Raw genomic sequence first — 15,873 nt, forward strand, 5'->3', positions numbered from 1 at the left:
CAGTTATGGACTCAAATCAGCTGCTGGGGTGAGGTGTTCAAAACTATGGTGCCCTCTAGTGTTCACAGTAATTGTGACAGCAGCAAAGTTGGGGAATAGGCGACGAGGTATGGAAAGGCTGAAAGTCTGTGTTGTGGGGTAAGTTGGGATCGAGGATGAAATTTAATTCCAGATGTTCACAAAGGAAAACAGTGTGGATTTTTGAAAGTGAGAATAAACAAAAGAAAAGCTTTATTCTAGTTATCGGTCAGTTGTGCTCAGTCCATATTTCTAGAGTGGTAGGTGTCATTTTCAGTGACTCAACAGAACATGATGCATTATAGAAATTTGCTACTGACAGTTGTCTAAACCAGTGTTTACCTGCTGCAAAAATAGTAATAATGACAAACATGTTTATTCATAAAAACATGTGTGATTAGATTTAGTCACCAAATTATTTCATGAGTTGAGGAGCAACCAACAAATTTAGATTCTGGGACAGAAGCCTTTTAAAGTGGGCACATAAACGTGTTGCCTTGAGTTTCTTCTTCTGAGTTTCTAAGATGTCAGACTGTTAGAAACCTCTGCACAGATATTTCAGAGTCTTTACTGTCCTTTTATTTTCACCCAACGAATGCTCTGGTTGGCTGTTGCTTGAAATGGCAGTATAAACCTAACAGACTGTTCACACAGCGCTTACAGATAAAATCCTACATGACCTGATGTAAATAACATTTTGTTTGGAGTCTTGTTTGTATGTATGGGATTTGTGACCTGAAATAAATATGGGAAGATAACCTTTGGTGGCATGACATCACCAACCAATGCGGCGTCTCTCCTTTACTTTTAAACAATAACACAAACAGTCATCTGATCGACGTCTAAGTCACAAGAAAAAATACACAGTGCTGGTAGGAACATCAGCTCATGTGAAGCTGCTGATCACATCATTACAGAAATGCTTCAGTTTATCCAGATTTTGAAAATCTTTGGTGTCTCTTGAAGTCATTCCACAATTCCTGTGATTGATTTATGCACATTTTCTGACCAGCTAATCATAAAGTGTTCACATATTCTCTCTTGCTGCTGTAAACTCTTTATTCTGATTTCTTGATTATTTTTTTTTAGTGTGCTTTTTGTAGAAAATCCCAACCTTGCCCCACCACAAAGTGAATTTATAGAATTGAAATCAAGTTCTAGCCTTCATTCCAACATTGAAAGATGGGAAAAATTGAGAATTTGTAGACAGAAAATTAGTCAATGAACGCTTTTGTGGCCCCCTGGGAACTTTTATAGGAAATTTAATGTCCAGAATTGTTCCTTTTATGAGTTTAGAGCCTCATAGTTATTTTTCTATCATTCTATCATCTATCTAGCACAGTGTCACAGGGAAAAACTCACTTGCTTTTGTTTTGGTATTTTGTGGCGATACCCACTTTTGCCGCTAGGGGTCAGTCATAGCTCTTTTACTGTAGGAAAGTGGCTGTTACCCTAGAAAACGAGGAAGAAATTCAGCCAGACAGGCAGTGTTGTGGAAGCCAATGCTGAGACAATCTTCTGTGTTCTTTCTGTATTTGCAGACTGTTAGAATAACTTTACTCACACCTGGATGAACATGGTCATGATTTTGTGACACTTTATCGAGTCTGAGTAGAAATACAAGGTAGACTCCAACACCCAACAGGAAATAGATGTTTGTCTGGCCAATGGCTCCCTGGTAAGAAGTAAGTTCACCAGCAGACGGAGCTGCAGCCTCCTCTTCATCACGTACTACTTATCCCCCCCCCCCCCTTCATGTCTCCCTGTGACCTTTGACATATAAGGGCATGTCGGCCTGGCAACGGCTGACGTCCGCCTGTCTAAAAACAGCCCGGGTCTTCAGTCTGCTGCTCACAGGCCTCAAAACTCTCGTCTGCTGCTGCCGCCGCCTCACTGTCTTCTCCACTTTTCTCCCCTGGGACGTCTTCTCAGTCGCCCCGCTCCTCCCGACTCGTGACTTCTCGTCGTCCGCCGGACGCCATGGAGAGCCTGGAGAAGCAGCTCGTCTGCCCCATCTGCCTGGAGATGTTCACCAAGCCGGTGGTGATCCTGCCCTGCCAGCACAACCTCTGCCGCAAGTGTGCCAATGACGTGTTCCAGGTGAACTACGCACACACACACACTGAAAACAGACATGCGGCCCTTCCCTGGTGATGTGTTCAAGGACTTCCTGAACGGTGGCTTTGATAGGAACTCCGTTTCAGGTTTATGAATTAAATCTAACGTTGGTGATTGGTGAAACAAGGATACTGAACAGAGTCGTACCATTTTGCTTAAACTCTTTCTTGTTTAGCTTTCAGTGTATTAGACCCTCGTTTGTTCTGCTGCTCGCAAACGCTGAGAAGTTTGGTTGAAACTGTCATAATAGTCTTTAATACAAACATCTGGACACACGCACGCACGCACGCACGCACGCACGCACACACACACACACACGCTGAGTGTTTGCCCAGATTTAAAATAAACAGGCTGGCCCTGAACGCAGCAGCTGACTCACTTCATGTCCAGACTACTTTGCGGCTATTTCTCAGGGAGGTGACACAAACAAATTCTTTAAGGGGGGAGAAAATAAACAAATAAAGTGTGTAGCTAACAGAGATGTTGATGAAACAATTCCAGCTCAAAGCAAAACCTCCTCAACCTCCAGTTGTAAACAAATCCTTGAACAGACCTATCAAGAATTTGCATTTAGTTACTATTCTTTAGATATATGTACATCTCTCTTTCTCCACATATACGTGTATAGATAGATAGATAGATAGATAGATAGATAGATAGATCAGGGAATACCAACAAAAAAGAAAAACAAGTATTGTCTCATTTGTACAAACTGCACAAACGTTAGAGTCAAAAGATAAGGTGTGTCCTTCCTTCGCCCTGCAGGCGTCCAACCCGTACCTGTCCACACGAAGTGGCAGCACCGTGGCGTCTGGAGGACGTTTCCGCTGCCCGTCCTGTCGTCACGAGGTGATCCTGGACCGACATGGAGTGTACGGACTGCAGAGGAACCTGCTGGTGGAGAATATCATCGACATGTACAAACAGGGGAGCACCAGGTACACAGACACACACCCGTAGAGACTGTGGAGGTTAAAACGAACGTACAAGAAGTTCACGTTGTTCGTGCTCAGATTTTGAAAATCAAGACTCCTTAGAAGAGACGACGTGTTTTTCCGTTCTTCCGCCGTCCACTTTTGGTGAGCCGGTGTGAATGGCAGCCTCAGTTTCCTGTTCTTAGCTGACAGAAGTGGTTTCCTGCTCCCTCAGTGTCGACTCTGTTGTCAAAGCTCAGAGGTGCTCTGATGCAGGCCCAGGTTGGTTTTAACCAGCAGTTATTTTGAGGACCTCGTCTGTCCATTCTCCTCCGACCTCTGGCTTCAAGTCATTTTGTGAATATGGGTGTGTGTGTGTGAAAATCCAAATATGGGAAAATCGGTAGTTTGTGGTGACGAACAACCGTCCCATGTTCATAGGGTCCGTTCAGACCTGGCGATGACGCGTCGTTTGTTGTGAATGCACTCCGGGACAGTGACATAGCAGGAAAAATACATTGTATAATGCTAAACATATTCAAGGCGCGCCTGATAATGTTGACGTATAAATGTAAATGGGACTCGCTGAGTGTGATAGGATTGCCTGAAATGTAATGTTAAATGAGCCCAAAGTCACTTAATTCACTGTTTTCATTCTCAAATTGAATTGCTGCACCTCCTCTTCGCCATGTCCACCTGCCTAGATTCACTGAATTTGGTCCATGCGATTGGCCGATTAGGTATTTGCTTTAAGGATAATTTCAACAGAAGTGGTCCAACTTCACAAAAACACATAAAGTATTAAACCCTTTGAAACATCTTCAATTTCTATTGAAAATGTGACTTGATCTGCAGCTGTACTTCAAAAGACATTTTCTTTTAAATCATCACAACAGGTAATTTTCTTCAGTGATTAGCTTTATAGTTTATCAAGAGTATTTATATTTGTAAAGTTCAATCTTTTTACATGATTCAATCTTAAACAGACACATGGGAAGTACTTGAACCTAGTTGTCGATCCAAATCGGTAAACTTTTAAAGTGTGGCGTTACACTAAACTGACTGAACCTTCAGCCTTCTTCGTCTTTGTTGTTCTCACAACGATCATGTTGAAAACCAGCGCCGGCTCACACGTGCGTTATCCGAAGTCTGTTTTGACCAGGAGTCGCTCGGTGTGTTGAAACCGTACAGCTCAGGTTTCTGCTGAGCCACAACAAGAGTCATGCCGCCAGCGTCTCGTGTTCAACGTGTGACTCAATACGTCCAAGAGAAAGAAATTAGTGAAGTTGAAAGAGAAGCACATTAAAAAAAAAACGACAACAATACAAAACAAAACAAAAAACCCAGCATTGATGTACAAATGTTGTGAAAGCTTTAGATATACTCACAAACCCAAGAAGTACAGAAACAGCTTGAGTTGCAGTGACCAGCAGAGGGCGCTGTGACCTCCGTCCATCTGAATTCTTCTTCTCGGCTGAAAGTTGTGACATTCAGACTCTATTTTTATGTCTGGGTCAGTGAGACAGCAGCCGGTTTATTTTGGTTCCCTGCAGCTGATAAACAGGTTCGGCTTCATGTGGGCAAACCAGACCTGACAACAGGACAACGTGGGTAAAAATACTGGGGCTTTTAATTTGAAATGTTTGGCAAGATTCGAGGCACATCTGTTGTAACGGCTGAGTGTGATCCTCCCTCTGTCACACTTTCAATATATTGCATGTAATAAAAGTATGTTGGTCAAATATTTACCAACTTAATCCTACATGTATTCCTTTTTGTTGTTATATTTGTTTTTTGTTTTTTTAGACAATTAAAGGGAATAAGTCCTGCTAGGGACTGACTTAACACCAAATCATACAATCTCATTTTGACCTATTTATTCCATTTATTTATGATTCAAAACTAAAATCTCAAATGAAAAACTGTCGTACAAAGGCCTAAAGTAGGGGGCATTAGAGTTACAGTATACACTGACGTAAAAATCTAATTATTAGATACTTTAGTATCTCACACATTCCTTGGTTTTTATATCAAACATAATCACGAGTAAAAAACCAAAAAAACAACAAGCCAGACTAATTTCATGATGTTTAGGATACACAACAGTTAAATAAATCATTAAATTACTATTTTGACAGCATAAAAATCTGCTTTTTTTTCTTTTCCATGAAAGCGAATGGCAGACAGCTGAATGAGTGCATCAGAAAGGCTCCTATCAACAAATACTTAAAAAAAATTGTATACTACCAGATTTTAACATTATAAAATTTTACATTATAACATTATAACATCATACTGTGCAATTATTCAATTTTAATCTATCCCATTTCTCATCCTGCTCTTTTATTTATCGTTCATATGCACCTTATTTTAACTGTTTGAACTACTTTTTTATTTAAATACGTTTTTTTAATGCCTTTTTTACTGGTTGCTAAGCAACGACATTTCGTTGCCAGTTCCTCACTGTGTGATGTACTGTGCAATGACAATAAAGAAAGTCCAAGTCCAAGTCCAAATCCATTTATCAGTTTGATCTCAACAAGTTTCACTGTAAAACACGGGGGAGGTACCATCATGCTGTTGGGCTGCTTCCCGGATTCTGGTTCTGGAAGAATTTAATGTATCAATGGACAAATTATCAAAACATTTCAGAGACAAAGACATATTAGGATGGAGGAAAAGGAAAAAAAAAATCTAATTAAACTTTTTATGCCTTTGAACAGAAAAAAACCCAAAGGTCAAGTTTGGTTCAATCCATGTAGTACAAAGAAAGTTCACTCTGCTGAGTAAACCGTGTGTGCGTGTGTGTGTGTGTGTGCGTGTGCATGTGTGTGTGTGTGTGTGTCAGTAAGCCGGTGCCGGAGGTGAAGCTGGACCAGCCCGTGTGTGAGGATCACGAGGGCGAGAAGATCAACATCTACTGCGTCACCTGCGGCGTTCCCACCTGCTCCCTCTGCAAAGTGTTCGGCGCTCACAAAGACTGTCAGGTGGCGCCGCTCAACGACATCTTCAACCAGCAGAAGGTCAACAAACCCCCGCCCGCGCACAACACGCAGTGTTACACAACCTGTGTTTTCAGAGTTAAATCAGTTAGTCAATTCCACATTCCGAACCGCAGCCATTGTTAACTATCACAGACTGTTATAACTATAACTATCATAACTATAACTAATGACAACTATCAGACTATAACTAACGATAACTATCATAGACTATCTTAACTATAACTAGCAATAACTATCATAGACTATCATAACTATCATAACTATAACTAACCATAACTATCATAACTATAACTAACGATAACTATCATAGACTATCTTAACTATAACTATAACTAGCAATAACTACCATAGACTATCATAACTATAACTAACCATAACTATCATAGCTATAACTAATGATAACTATCATAACTATAACTAACCATAACTATCATAGACTATCTTCACTATAACTAACGATAACTTTCATAACTATAACTAATGGTTACTATCATAGACTATCATAACTATACATATCATAACTATAACTAAGAATAACTAGCATAACTACAACTATCATAACTATAACCAACAATAACTATCATAACTATGACTAGTGATAACTATCATAACTATAACTAACGATAACTATCATAGACTAGAACTAACGATAACTTTCATAACTATAACTAATGATAACTATCATAGACTATCATAACTATAACTAATGATAACTTTCATAACTATAACTAATGATAACTATAACTAACGATAACTATCATAGACTATCTTAACTATAACTAACGGTAACTTTCATAACTATAACTAATGATAACTATCAGACTATCATAACTATGACTAACTAACGCTAACTATCACAGACTATCTTAACTATAACTAACGATAGCTATCATAGGCTACAGAACATATGATGATGATGACGATGACGATGACGATGACGATGACGATGACGATGATGATGATGAGGAGGACTACTACTACTACAGAACATGTATAACCAAATAGACGTCCCAAACAAGAGCCTCGCTGAAACACGACACCTGTGTTTTGCGTGTGCAGGCCGAGCTGGCCGACTGTGTCGCCATGCTTGTTGGGAACAACGAGAGGATTCAGGCCATCATCAGTCAGCTGGATGAAACCTGCAGAGCCGTCGACGTGAGTTCATCCTCATTTTGTCTTGTTTTCGGGTTTTTTTCACCTCCCTGGACAAAACTCGGAACCGTCCAAGTGAGCACGATCAACTCACGTCTTCATTTCCCCAAATCGTTCTTGGAAAGGCTTGATTGCGAGCGAATCACAGCACGGTTGAATTTACCGACCTGAACAGTTTGAGACGTTCGGGACGCCCGCGTCTCACGACGACACGTTTGTGCGTGCAGGAGAACGGCCGCAGGCAGAAGTCAAAGGTGTGCGAGATGTTCGACCGCCTGTTCGCTCTGCTGGAGGAGAGGAAAGGCGAGATGGCGGTGAGGATCACCGCCGAGCAGGAGGAGAAGCTCGTCTACATCCGCAACCTGACCAGGAAGTACACCGAGCACCTGGACGGCAACGCCAAGCTGGTGGAGACCGCCATCCAGACCATGGACGAGTCCGAGATGGCCATGTTCCTGCAGGTGAGCGCGGCGACTCGCCGTCTTCCCCTGTTTCACTTTTATGTCCAACTTTGTTTTTCACCAAGTTTCTCTGTGAATTTTTTGTTTTTTTTGTCCACAGACGACCAAACCTCTGCTTCAGAAGTGAGTCGACATGCAACTTTTCGTCTTTTTGTTGGTTTCTGTTGATGTACTGTACCCGACACCTCAAACTGGTACCGATACCGGTAATAGTCTTGGGTCCGGTACGTACGGTGGCCCTGAAGTGCAAACCACAACAACAAATCATTAAACACAACAACAAATGAAAAAACACAACTGCAAATTGAAAAACACAACAACAAATTGAAAAACACAACTGCAAATTGAAAAACACAACTGCAAATTGAAAAACACAACAGCAAATGGAAAAACACAACTGCAAATTGAAAAATACAACTGCAAATTGAAAAACACAACTGCAAATTGAAAAACACAACTGCAAATTGAAAAACACAACAACAAATTGAAAAACACAACTGCAAATTGAAAAACACAACTGCAAATTGAAAAACACAACAGCAAATTGAAAAACACAACAGCAAATTGAAAAACACAACAGCAAATTGAAAAACACAACTGCAAATTGAAAAACACAACTGCAAATTGAAAAACACAACTGCAAATTGAAAAACACAACAGCAAATGGAAAAACACAACTGCAAATTGAAAAATACAACTGCAAATTGAAAAACACAACAGCAAATTGAAAAACACAACAGCAAATTGAAAAACACAACAGCAAATTGAAAAACACAACAGCAAATTGAAAACACAACAGAAAATTCAAAAACACAACAGAAAATTCAAAAACACAACAGCAAATTCAAAAACAACTGCAAATTCAAAAACACAACAGCAAATCACTAAACACAACAACAAATGGAAAAACACAACTGCAAATTCAAAAACACAACACAAATGAAAAAACACAAAGACGGTAACTTATACAGAAACGGTAGAAACCAGTTGGCAGTAAGAGATTATCTCTGATTGGACGACGGGACAGAACCGCTTATGAACCGGAGGTCATTTCGCTTGTGGCGCGTTTAGTTTCAAGAGGAGAAAATACCGGGAAGGAAAGGAGGAACAATGTTTGGTCCAAGCTGCGAGAAAGAGTCGGTAGAGGAGTCAACAAACTTTTCCATGTTTTGAAATTCGTTCTCCAGGCAGAATAACTTCCGGTTCAAAGGCTGAACGGCTCCGTCGTCCAATCAGAGAGCTCGCCTGCTGCTCTTCCTTTGAAGTTAATGTCATTGTGTTTTTCAATTTGTTGTTGTGTTTTTTCATTTGTGTTGTGTTTTTTCATTTGTTGTTGTGTTTTTTCATTTGTGTTGTGATTTTTCATTTGTTGTTGTGTTTTTCAATTTGTTGTTGTTTTTTTTCATTTGTGTTGTGTTTTTCAATTTGTTGTTGTTTTTTTCATTTGTGTTGTGTTTTTCAATTTGTGTTGTGTTTTCGAATTTGCAGTTGTGTTTTTGAATTTGTTGTTGTGTTTAGTGATTTGTTGTTGTGGTTTGCACTTCAGGGCCACCGTAGGTACGGCACCGAGTACTTGTTATAGTGAAATCTCCCCGCCGTTACGCGGGCAACGTTTTAATTTAGCTAGTTCCTGTAGCTAGTTTCCAGCTGCAGGAACACAACATAACAATACATATTTCCAAATATAACATCAATAAAAATGTATGACATCAGCAGTAAGCATTCAAATTTAACGCCAGCTTTCATGAAAATTCCTACAAATGTTAAAAATCTTATACAGAAAATGCAACAAGACATTATAATGCACATTATAACTTTAACCTACAGTAAAATCAGGAACATTATTATTAACATCGACAATAACCATTAAAATTCAACACCTGGATTCTTAAAATTCATACAAAATACTACAATACATTATGCAACAATACAATGGAGGATTAAAATACTTTGCGTGTGATTGAAGTTATATGGGACTTAATGTTGCTATAAGTTAGTAATTGTACTTGTCCTTTAAAAAGTGGCATCTGTTAATCCCTGGTTTCAATGTTGGGTTCAAGCGGTAATTTTCTGTTTTCAGGATTGTGGAGGGAACCAGCACGTCGCACCTGGACAAAGTTCAACGAGGCTACGAGAACATGGACCACTTCACCGCCGACTTCGAGCCTCAGAGGAAAGCGCTCAGCCAAGTGGAGTTCGTCAAACGTAAACATCTCCACCGTCCAACCAGAGACAAGACGCTTGATGACCTCCGTGTTTAGCTGCAGCATTAGTGGGAAAAAAAAACCCAAACAAAAACAAACCTGCAACCTGGAGCCACATGTGGCTCTTTAGCCCCGCTGTAATGGCTCCCTGAAGCTGTCAGAAAATATAATGTAAAAAAAAACAAAAACAAAAAAAACCTTATTTTCTTCATTTTATTTGTACATTGTACTATTTCTTTTAATAAGGGCTCTTGTATGGCTAAAAATAGCATCAACAAGAACAAAAATTAGGTCAATAGAACTTTTTTTTTTTATTTAAAAAATCCAAAATGCTTCAAAACAGCACAAAAAAGGAAAAAAAACAAGCTATTTTTAAATGCCTAATTTCCAAGAGTCACAATCTCTAAAACAAAAAAAAATAAGCCTAAAAGAAAACGGTGAAACATTTAAAATGGCTAAAAGAGATAAAAAGAATTACAAAAGTATAGCCTCATATTAAAAAAAAAAAAAAAAAAAAAAGCAAAACGGAAACGATTCAAAACAGTGAAAACAGCCACAACAGCTAAAGCTACTAAAATGGCTTAAAAAATTATAATAATAAAAAAAACAAAAAACAAAACTCCACTAGAATAACGGGAAATTAAAACAAAAGTTATAAATTGCGGCTCCAGGCAAAATGTATTTGATGGAAAATTGCAAAAGTGGCTCTTTTGGTCATAAAGGTTTCAGGCCGCCGCTCTAGAATGAAACTCGTATTGGGATACGTGTATGCTAACATGTTAGCACGCTCCTCAGTTGATGAAGATGAGGACGACGATGAAGACGAGGTGGAGATCAGATCGTCGGCGGGGAGTCGAGCTGAGTCGCAGCAGCACGTCGGACCCGCGGCGGCCGCGGGGCCGTCGCCCGGCCAGCCGCTTCCTCTGTCGCCTGCACCGCCGCTCCAGAGACCCTCGGAGGCCCCGCCCACCCCGAGACCCCTCGAGGCCACGCCCGTCCCGAGAGCCTTGGAGACCTCGCCCGCCCCGAGACGCTTGGACACGTCGCCCACGCCGCCCTCACAAACAAAGAATCCCGCCCCTTCGCCGTCCGGCCCGGCGCCCTCCCCCCTGCCGCTACCCACTGCAAGCTCCGCCTCCCAGGTATGACATCATGTATTGGTGTACACGATGCGCCAAGCTGATTCCACTCAAGCTGTTCTAATATTTCATGTTCATGTCAAACGTGGCTTTTAATTTGTCCCCAATGTTGCATGGATTAAAGTTTCGGCCTGTAATATATTCAGTCAAACACAAGCTGGGAAAGAGAAACGTACCAAAGGTAACAAGGTTTTGTTGTCTTTCTTTCTTTCTTTCTTTTTTCTTTCTTTTTCCTCTTTTTTTCCCCTATTTTCTCCTTTTTTTCTTCATTTCTTCTGCTTTTTTCCTTCTTTTTCTCCCCCCTTTTTCCCTTTTTTTCCCCCAAAAGACTTGAGATACCACTTTCTTCCACAAGGTGGTGCAGTGAGTCACTTTGTCTGTTTTCCTGCATTCAGTTCATGAACATAAGAAGAGGCAATAAACTCTGACACGAGTGTTTTGCTTCCTTATTTTCCGGCAAGTAGTTATGTTTTTTGTTTTTTACAATGACCTTTTGACATGTTTCCACGGTGTTCTTCAATCTTTGAAACATCGTACGTGATGAAGATGGAAGAACGACGTCAAAACATATCAAAGGTATCCGTGAAAATACGCAAACTAGTTCAGAACAAACTCAAGAATTAAAATGATCTTAAATGAACTTGAGACTCACGGGAGTCAGAATGAGTGCTGGAGCTCAGAAGTGACTCTCTACTGCCGCCAAATGTACAAAATCTGATATTACATAAATACATCATACAGTACATTTAAAATCCTGTTGGAGTTAAAACTCTTGAACGTTTTGGATCATTTTGATCGATTTCTTATTAAACCTCCACCTTCTTCTCTCTCTCTCTCTCTCTCTCTCTCTTCTTCAGTCCGACCAGCAGAGCGAGGCGGACGACAAAGACGGACCGAAGCACGTTTTCTCTTTCAGCTGGCTCAACCAGAAATAACACCTTCATCATTTTGAGGTACTCTTCCTCACCGTGCTCCTCCTCCTCTTCCTCATCTGCCTGCAGGCTTTTGTTACATTCAAACTAGATTTTTCTCACAAAAAAAACTATTAAAAAGTTGTTTTTGCTCTGGACTCATCCAGAATTATGCATGAGATGTTTTTTTTCCAAGTCAATGCTCAAAAGAAGAAAATGTTAGAATTTGACTTATTTTGAAATATGTTGCTGTTTAAGCTTAAACACTGGGGAAAATTGTTTTTGTGAAATAAATTATTGTTTTATTAACCCTTTTGTCTGTCATTTTTATTGAATGACTGATTATTGAATATATATTTTTAAATAGAAAATATGTGCCTATATTTAACTAAAAGTGATAACATTTAAAAATCTAAATCTGTAAAATGATAACAGGAATTTGGTGAAAAAAAGAATACGTGAAAAGAGCCACACTGACGCTGAGAGAGACTTCTCTACGGTGGCCGACGAGTACAAACGCGCTACCAAACAGAAACGCGCTTCAAAAGAGAAACTCTTTTTCAAAAGAGAAACGCGTTTCAAAAGAGAAACGCGCTACAAGAGAGACTCCAGACCACTAGGTGGCAGAGCTGAGTTTCAACCGCAGAGACAGACAACAAGGAGTGAATGAATGAGTCAGTTGTCGTTGGTGGGGCAGAACACACGGAAAGGTACGTGACGTCTTTGTCTTTTCTTCTTTTTTTTTTAACATGTGGCCCTCAGATGCTACTGTGAAAATACTTGTGTGCGTTTAGCTGTTTTACATAGCTGACTTTAGTTTGCTTGATATTTGGAGCAGTGTATTTGCAGTGGTAACGTTGGCTAACGTTGCTGTAACTCTTGTAGCGTGTTTCTCTTTTGAAAAAGCGTTTCTGTTTTGAAGCGCGTTTGTTCTTGTCGGCCACCGTAATTCTCAGCTTCACTTGACGTCTTTTTGTGCTTGAACGTAAAATGGAGCCGAAAAGTATGTTTGAGTAAAATTTTTTTAATCAAATTGTTCAAGACATTGGAGATTTCATAGCTGTCAAGGAGTTGTTGGGACTCGGAGCCTCGGGATCCGAGACTCTGGTCGTCTGCGTGGCCCTGAAGATGGCCCCGTCTTCATTTTCCAAAGCTGTCCATCATTTTGCGGTTGCTGTCGGCCTGCTGGGCGATCTGCTCGGCACGGGCCATCTCCAGCACCTCCCTGAGCAGGTGGAAAGTCAAGTCCAGAGAGATCGGCGCCTCCTCAGACCTCTTCCCCTTATCGCCCTCCTCTTCCTCCCCCTCGTCCTCCTGCTGCGCCGCTCGGGCCTGCAGGAGGCGCTGTGTGAGCTGCAGAAGAGCTCGGTTCAATGGCGAGGAGGAGGAAGCAGGTGAGCCACCTCCACCCAGCCGGAGGGACAACTCCTCTCCCTGGTGGAGGAGGAGCGGCCGCGGGATGACGAGGCGGCGGGTGGCGGGATCCTCGGCGGGCCGGCCGTCAGCAGAGCGGGGCAGGAAGGCACCGAGGAGAGCCGCGACCCACAGCAACACATTCAGCTTCATGACCCAGCCACAGTCTGCAGGGAGAGCAGGAGGAGGGAGAGCAGGAGGGGAGGGAGCAGGAGGTGGTAGAGCAGGAGGGGAGAGAGCAGGAGGAGGGAGAGCAGGAGGGGAGGGAGCAGGAGGTGGTTGAGCAGGAGGTGGGAGAGCAGGAGGGGAGAGAGCAGAAGGAGGGAGAGCAGGAGGAGGGAGAGAACAGGACGGGAGAGAGCAGGAGGAGGGAGAGCAGGAGGAGAGAGAGCAGGAGGAGGGAGAGCAGGAGGAGAGAGAGCAGGAGGTGGTAGAGCAGGAGGAGGGAGCGCAGGAGGAAGCGCAGGAGGATGTAGAGCAGGAGGGAGAGAACAGAAGGAGGGAGAGCAGGTGGAGGGAGAGAGCAGGAGGAGGGAGAGCAGGAGCAGAGGGAGCAGGAGGGGAGGGACAGCAGGGGGAGAGAGAGCAGGAGGAGAAATTAAATTTAATATAATATTATTTAAATATATATATAATATATAAAATTTAATTAAATTAAATTAAAAACACAACGTGAATAAATAAAAGCTGGGGTCCCAATAAATAAAAGTAAGTAAGTAAATAATAGTCAAGTGGCCCTAAAGACAAACTGCAGCAGGACCAAAGAGAGAGCGAAACATTTTTACTCTTGAGTAGATTACAGAAGATGTTTTCTTGTTTCTTCATGTTAAGAAAAAATGTGACATCATTGACCAAAAAAAAAAACTGAAGAAACTTAAAAAGTAAACAGAAAATCTTTTAGTGGAAAAGAATTTCAGCCAAAAATTGTGTAATAGAAACAGCAGAGGTGTAACGCTAAAGACATTCAACAATCTTAAAATAGATGTCTAGTCTAATGTTTTATGCTTTATTCAGAATATTTAAGTTGAATCTGCATTTCTTTCTGTTCTTAGGTAATATATGTGAGTATTTTTGGTGTAAATTAATATTAAATGCAACCTTTTATTCCACTTTGTTGCTTAAAGTTTTTCAATAATAATAATGGTAAAATCTAATTTCTGTTTACATTTGTTGTCTCATCTTCATAAACTTGTTTGATAGAGCAGCTCTGAATGCAGACATACACTCCAGCTCAAATTAATCCATTTTAGACATTTCAATTAAACACATAAAACATTTATTTTGGAATAGAAAGAGCTTTTCTTTAACCTTCCGAGTTACTACAATTCAAGCTCTGTATTCACGCTCAATATTTACTCTTTCTTCATCTTCATGTATTATCCAGAAAAATCTTTCAAAAGAAAGACAACTGAATTTCTGAGGCAGTAAAGTCATTATGATAAGCATACAGGCTATAAACTATAGTGAAAGTAATGAATGAGGGTAATTACTACACACGTGACACACATTCATGGACCAACAATTCAAAATCTGTCACATCCAGATGAAAATACCTGGATAAAGTTTCTCTTCTTACCTCAGCAGCGTCTCCAATTTGACTCTCAGCGTCTCCTCAGGCAGATACCAGCTCTCCAGCCCTGCTTCCACTTTATATATATATCTTTGTGTGTGTGTGTGTGTGTGTAGATGAAACGCCCTCACTCTGGAGTGAAGTCGTGTCAGACGTTCTTGTGACTTCTCGGCGGAGGCGAGATCCTCAGTGAGGAAGACGAGCTGACCTTTCTCAGCCTCGATCTGTGACCTTCAGCTTCTGCGGTGCGACGAAACAGGCTGACAGTCGGGCGCCAGGTCCACTGGTTTGTTTTCAGCTGCCCGGATCAAAAACTCTTTCCCTTGGTTTTAAATATTCCACAGGACCCTTGTTGATGACTGTCATATTGTAAATACTATTATAAAATCAGTGAAATGGTTCAAACCAAACTGGGGCCCTTGCTGTGTAAAGGGTGACTCACTATATAGGCATACATATATATATATATATATATATATTAGTGCTGTCAAAAATTTACTTTTGAATGAAATAAATAAATCAATATTCTGTGGGCTATAATCCAGATTTCCAACTATTTGAACTAAATACCGTTGTGATTTCATGTAACAACTGAACGATAAAGTTAAAAACCTTGCAGTCCGTTTGTTTAAAGGTCGATTTGTCCTCTCGCAGAAAACACAAGCTGTCGTGTTCACCGGTGGAATCGTGAGAAATCCCAGTGTTTGAGTCACGGATGGTTAGAACTTCACGCTTTCCGCCTGTCTCTCCTGACCTTCGACTTTCTTCAGACTAATTCACCACAACAGGAAATGGTACGTGATTGTTGTCTTTCCTGTTCACAATAACCTTTTGAAATCGAAATTTGCTCGGGAATCCACTTTTACCACTTCATGGGTACTGTGCTTTTCAAATACAAATGCCTTCAATTGTCATAACGCCAAAGTGAAACAGAGTCACTGACGGGGGGCCTTGAAAGCTCAGAATCT

The 15,873-nt window shown here is 40.9% G+C and overlaps 2 protein-coding genes across 2 annotated transcripts; one reads left to right on the forward strand and one right to left on the reverse strand.

Annotated features, from left to right (window-relative positions):
* The first annotated feature begins 1,885 nt into the window (after positions 1-1,885).
* On the forward strand, positions 1,886-12,231 carry LOC308135896 (E3 ubiquitin-protein ligase TRIM63-like). The gene is made up of 9 exons (XM_080504047.1): positions 1,886-2,118; positions 2,902-3,074; positions 5,899-6,073; positions 7,115-7,210; positions 7,435-7,668; positions 7,769-7,791; positions 9,749-9,873; positions 10,668-11,014; positions 11,869-12,231. Exons 1-9 carry the CDS (start codon positions 1,999-2,001, stop codon positions 11,944-11,946), a joined length of 1,371 nt encoding a protein of 456 aa, XP_080360173.1. The 5' UTR covers positions 1,886-1,998; the 3' UTR covers positions 11,947-12,231.
* An 831-nt stretch (positions 12,232-13,062) lies between these two features.
* On the reverse strand, positions 13,063-13,488 carry LOC308135902 (corticoliberin-1-like; the record flags this gene model as incomplete). The annotated part of the gene is made up of 1 exon (XM_080504055.1): positions 13,063-13,488. The coding sequence occupies one exon, from the start codon at positions 13,486-13,488 to the stop codon at positions 13,063-13,065; it is 426 nt and encodes a 141-aa protein (XP_080360181.1).
* Between the last annotated feature and the right edge of the window lie 2,385 nt (positions 13,489-15,873).

The sequence above is a fragment of the Blennius ocellaris genome (genome assembly GCF_963422515.1).
Source record: "Blennius ocellaris genome assembly, chromosome: 10".
Classification (NCBI taxonomy): Eukaryota; Metazoa; Chordata; class Actinopteri; order Blenniiformes; family Blenniidae; genus Blennius; species Blennius ocellaris.

Excerpts from the sequence above, each read along its gene's own strand:
- LOC308135896 (XM_080504047.1), top strand. The coding sequence starts at position 1,999 with ATGGAGAGCCTGGAGAAGCAGCTCGTCTGCCCCATCTGCCTGGAGATG. Across the intron at positions 6,074-7,114 it reads ACATCTTCAACCAGCAGAAG|GCCGAGCTGGCCGACTGTGT; the intron begins GTCAACAAACCC and ends TTGCGTGTGCAG. Across the intron at positions 7,669-7,768 it reads AGATGGCCATGTTCCTGCAG|ACGACCAAACCTCTGCTTCA; the intron begins GTGAGCGCGGCG and ends TTTTGTCCACAG.